Source organism: Nelumbo lutea, chromosome 1, assembly GCF_056320005.1.
Source record: "Nelumbo lutea isolate HS-2025 chromosome 1, American lotus-T2T, whole genome shotgun sequence".
Taxonomy (NCBI): Eukaryota; Viridiplantae; Streptophyta; class Magnoliopsida; order Proteales; family Nelumbonaceae; genus Nelumbo; species Nelumbo lutea.
The window spans coordinates 141,144,403-141,149,921 of NC_142684.1; the positions used below are offsets into that span (position 1 = coordinate 141,144,403).

The following is a 5,519-nucleotide window of genomic DNA, read 5'->3' on the forward strand; positions in this document are numbered from 1 at the left end:
ACACAGGAATTGATAAAAAATCACAAAATATGTTTCATACAAAAAATAGAACTTTGGAAAAAATAGAGAAATTTATTAAAAATAAAAATATTGCATTAAAAAACAGAAATTCAAAATAAACAGAGAAATTGATAAAAACATTAAGAAATGCTAACATACTAAAATACTATTTATTTACTACCAAAACAAAACAGTGAAAATCTTTCTTTCTTAGCAAGAAGTCAGTGGCTAAGTACAAATTAAAGAATTGCAAAATATGAAAATTAATATTAAATCTGAAATATTTTTTCTAATAGATAAAGAGAGAATTCATGAAGTAGAATCAGATTTATTTTGATACAAGATGCTATTGTTATCTAGAAATTCAAAATTTATGCAAATACTTAACAGTGATTCACCAAGTATATCTTCTAAACAAGAATTGTTTTCTTTGTTCTGATTCCGAAAAAACTAGGTACAGATGATCCAACAAAACCAAAATACCAGATCCAAGAATTCTGGAAACAAAAAAGTCAAAATAAAAATGGAAATCAATGAAATAGTAATAAAAGAGGACCAATAAAATGCATTATTGGATAAAAAAAATAAGATGCATTATGTACATCACTGATCAATGGAGAGAAAAACAGTGAGCAGCGAGCAACTCAATGGTATCGGCAACAGAGTGGAGGAGGATGAAGCAAGAACAATGGAGGAGAATCAATGATAGAGCTGATAACTTGATTAAGCGGAACAACAACTGAGAGAACCAACGGCGTGCAGCAAGATGATGGAGTGGAAGAGGAGAAACGCAGTGTGATTTTTGGAGAAGCAGAATGGAGTGGAGGAGGAGAAACACAGAGTAGAGAGGTGAGGAGAAAAACGGAATGGAGGAGGAGAAATGCAGAGCCGAGAGGTGAGAGGAGAAACACAGAGCCGAGATCTGGCAAAAATGTCGAAGAGACACTCCTATCTTGTGGGAGGCAATTTTGAGATTTTCATTTTTATCTATTTACCCTCCACTCGGAAAACCAATTTATCCGAGTATCGCAACTCGCAAGGGCATCGTTTAGTCGGGGAACTGATACCTGAAAAAATTAAACTTAGAGTGGGTCCCACATTATTTTAAAATTCGAACACAGTTAAATTGGTGAGTGGGATTCACACTTTCCCCCTTCACTTTACGAAAAATGAGAATGGTCAAAGGGTCTTCGGCGAAGGATAAAATTGAATTTCAAAAAATTTATAGATATCACATGTGTAATAATTGACACTATAATAAATGGACACTAATTATAGGAAAAAGTTAGTCAATTATTAGAAATAATAAAGATGACTTAACACAATAATTAAACAATAAGAATACAATTGTTAATTAATTAAATAATAAGAATAATTTAAGAAATTTGCCCCTCAAAAACATTAGCAAGACTTATTTTTGTTTAAAGCACATTAGTGGAACGCTACTTTGTCAATATTATACGGTCTAAAAAGCACACCAATTATACATATAAGCACATAGTCTTCCTCTTATTCAATATGTTTATTCATCATGTCTAATATGCATGGAGCTCCAAAGATTTTTTTTTAATTACCATTGCCGTGTACATTGCAGGAAATCAATTTTTATCCAAGGTTGTTTTGGTCAACATGCATGAAAACTGACAAAACAACAATGATCTTATTCATCAAATTTAATGAGGATTTTAATTAGTAGAAATTTTTCTTTTTGTCCCTCAAAGTAAAAGGTGCTACCCCATCCCCCAAATACATAACACAACCGGTTGGCACGTTGCAACTTAGATTCCTTCGTGGTATGCTGTATGCGTCAGTAGGGGTGTCAATTGAATTGGATTTGGTCCAATTCGGTCTAATTCAATGTGAGTCTATTACAAATGGATCTGATCCAATAAGTCTAATGAAAATTTTGAATCATTTTAGACCGATCCAGACCGATCCAGAGACTGTTCAATCTGTCCAAACTTTTGTTAACCTAGATTGGTTTCAACTCAAACCTGGTCCATTGACAATTATGTTCCTATCTTCTATCAATGGATCAGATTTGGCTCAATCCAATATAAATTCATTATGGATGGACCAGATCCAATCCAATATATTATATTGGTCCATCCAATTCATCCAAATTCAATATGTCTTATTGGTCTGTCCATAGATTTTGATTTGAACGGAATCCAACCCAAAATCGGTCCATTGACACCCCTATGCGTCAGCGTGTGATTTTGGTATTCAGTGACCCACTTGTAGTGACGCTAACGTGATAAGAGCTGTTCGATCAGAATCTGCAAAGGGAACAACAAATTGTAGATCCTTGATTCTAATGTTACATTTTGCAGAACAAAGCCACGTGAAATTAAAAAAAAGGATAACAATGATACTATAGTTCCATATGCACACAATATCTTTACTATGTGATGTTTCTTGATTATTTTGAATGAACTGTAAGCCTATGTACTCCCGAATTTTGATGGTGCGCGTTGCAAGTAATCATCACAGTCATCACAGGCAGTCTGTGCATCACAGTATCAGCAAATGAAAGTCAAGGTACAAGTTTCCCATACCAAAAAAAAAATTAAATACTAAATAGGCAAATAATAGACGGCAAGCGAAACGGTATCCGTTAACGGAGTTCTTACCCAATCACGGACAGCTAGGGCGCTGCCCACCCTGCCGGTAGTGACACGTACCAATGTCTGGAGTGGACTAGGATGATTACGGGAAATTGGGGCAGATGAAATAGAAACGGATATATTTCGGTTGTGGACTAACGGGGCAGATCAGACGAAACGCCATCAGAAACGCCATCATCTCTCTCCCTCCAGTCGTCTCTCTTCGCTTCCACTTCCAGCAGTTCAGATGATACCTCACAAAGACCTAAAAACCCCGAACCTCAAAAACCCTGAAGGACTGGAACTATAGAACCCGTAACCAGAGAAATAATGAAGGCAACGGCGAAGAACAAGTTTCTTCTCTGCTTTCGACCGGCCGCCATGGACGACGATGCCGCCTTGAAACCGGATGGTGGGCTTCAGAGCTCTGAAGATCTGGCTTTCGCATACATCTCTGTGACAGAGAAAGGTGATTTGATGATTCCCGCCATCTTATCTCCTCTCTCCGCCAAGGCTTCAGCGAAAGAAGAAAGCCTCGATCGTCCTCGACGGAAAATCGCTAACCGGGCTTTCTCACGGATCGTTAAAGCTGTACTTTTCGAGACGTTATTGGTTAGTGCCTTCAGAAAACGAACTTCCTTTTTCTCAGTTTCAGATCAAACCTTTCACCTTTGCGATTACTATGAGTGTGATTACAATCATAAAAATGATTTTTTTTTTCTTTCTATCTTATCAGTTTCCACAGAAGAAGGTTCATAACGGGAAAGTTCCGCAAGATCCATATCGTTCGGATGGTAGCGTTTCGGAGAAAGATGAGAAACTTTCGAACGCGAGGAATGAAAAATCGGTATTGGCAGGTTCACGTCAGAAACCTTGGTCTGACGTTGATCGGAAAATTAATTCGGGAGGTCCTTCCTCCTTTTCTTCCCTTCCATTTTCGTCTTCCGCTTTGATATCTTCGTCCTCGAGTTCTTCAACTTCGTGTTCTTCGTCAACGTCTTCCTGTTGGCCGATACCTGACCCGAAGAAATCGACCCGGTCGAGTTCGTTCGAGCCAAAGGAGAAAAACCGGGTCGTCCAGTCGAAACAGATCGATTTCCAACAATTTCCTGGAAAAACTACAAGAGCAGTACCGACTACTAGATATAGCAGTACTTATAGCTCTGGACTGTATTTGCTCCTCATCAGTCTCTTCTTCATGGTTTTCTGGGGTCGGCTATGCGCGATACTACTTACGTCCACGTGGCTTTACCTGGTGCCTCGTTGGCGTTCTGACAACGACGAAGTCCAAACCCAACCGAAAAATGCGATGTCGACGAAGTGGTCACCGGAGCTTGATTCAAAGGAATACAAGAAGAAAGTAATCATGGAGGGTCTGTTGGAAAGAAACCACCACCACCGCGTTTGGAGTTTTCACGGGCAATAAATTTTGGCGTGAAAATTCCTTTGGTGTCGGATTTATACGTTCTCTGTGTTTTGTAAGTTTTTGTATTTAAAAGCCATTAACAACTTATTTTAATTTTCTTGTTTTTCTCTTTTTGTTCCCAGAGAAATGAAAGTTATACAAGCAACAGTTTACTCGGATTATAGTACAAAGAAATTAAGATTACAATGCAGAAACCTTGTTTTTTGATTGATTCATTGTTTCATTCATGACAACAACGCAATCTCCTCGAGCTATGCATGGTTTTTTGTTCAGTTTGAATTTTCTCACCAATTTACTGTTTTCTTCTGGTGACTCTATCTGTTAGCCATTGGTGACAAATTTGAATATTAATGACCCCTTTTCTTTCGGTAGGGCTGTGACCAGTGGTTGGTCATTAAAAGGAGAGAGAGAAGAGAGAGTTTGGCCTAAAAAGTGAAAAGTGCGCTTTTACTATAATACATGCACGCGCACTGGGTCATGAATTTAGTGTCCAAAAGCTCGAACTATGGTGATGTTAATCATGAAGATGATAACGCTTAATTTGGGTTCAGCTTTTGATTTAATTGCTCATGGTGAATGAAAGATTTAGAGCAAAACTAGCTTTTAGGAAGCAAGATATGCTTCACTGCTTCCTTTCCCTGTACGTAGATGATTTGCTTTTCCAGTGATGAAACGTGCTTTGGCTACATCTGCCTCTTACTTGGCGATGAAGAACTCCCTTTTGGGTTTCTTTATTAATTTGATAATGCTTGTTGAGCATTGAAAAATAATTTTGTTTGTTGTGATTCCTAAGGCCTTAAATTATATCTTAATACACACCGCTTCTTTCCAAATATTTTCTGAAATCTGCACTAAATGATTCAAGTAAATTATTATATCATAAAACTTTGTGCTTAACTTTTATATAAGGAATAAAAATAATAATATTATAATCTACTTTTTATTAGTTTAGGAATGAAATCAAAAGATGTGATCTGCAAGATGTTCAAATATGAAAGCATTAATTAGGTAAATAAAATGCCTTTATTGCTTTCTTTATTGAATAGGATGGATACTGTTTCTGAAAAGCTCAATTTTTTACGATTTTTCTTTAGTACTCAGGTGAGTTGCCATGTGGACAGTGGTAGGCTAGTCCTCAAATGTACCTCGTGAAGCTCGTCCAATGCTCGTGAATTTAAGATTGGTGAGATGATTCATTATTCATGAGATGCCATCTATTTTGGATAGAGTTACCTTTTGATGGCTAGATTAGAAAAAAGCCAAATGGGATTATCTTATTCAGTCTTGTGACTAAAAGAAGATTTATAGACGGATAGAAGAAAGGAGAGAACTTTATGTGTTGTGCTTTACTGCAGAAAATAAAAGGAGAAAGGGACGTGCTGAACAATAACTAACATAAGGTTGGATTTCTCTTTGCATGAATATGTTTGGTTCCTTGGACATTTTCTGGGAAAATCAAAATTACCTTCCCTACATCCCATCATTGC

The 5,519-nt window shown here is 37.1% G+C and overlaps 1 protein-coding gene across 3 annotated transcripts; it reads left to right on the forward strand.

Moving 5' to 3' along the window:
* The first annotated feature begins 2,746 nt into the window (after nt 1-2,746).
* LOC148877983 (uncharacterized) lies at nt 2,747-5,519 on the forward strand. Of its 3 annotated transcripts, none has more exons than XR_016105250.1 (3): nt 2,768-3,218; nt 3,343-4,084; nt 5,127-5,519. XR_016105250.1 is itself a non-coding variant. In XM_088965401.1 (2 exons), the coding sequence occupies exons 1-2, from the start codon at nt 2,937-2,939 to the stop codon at nt 4,030-4,032; spliced, it is 972 nt and encodes a 323-aa protein (XP_088821527.1). In that variant the 5' UTR covers nt 2,747-2,936; the 3' UTR covers nt 4,033-4,247. The 3 variants fall into 3 exon arrangements, 1 of the variants encoding a protein (XP_088821527.1); XR_016105251.1 differs by having other exon boundaries at nt 5,134-5,519; XM_088965401.1 differs by lacking the exon at nt 5,127-5,519 and having other exon boundaries at nt 2,747-3,218; nt 3,343-4,247.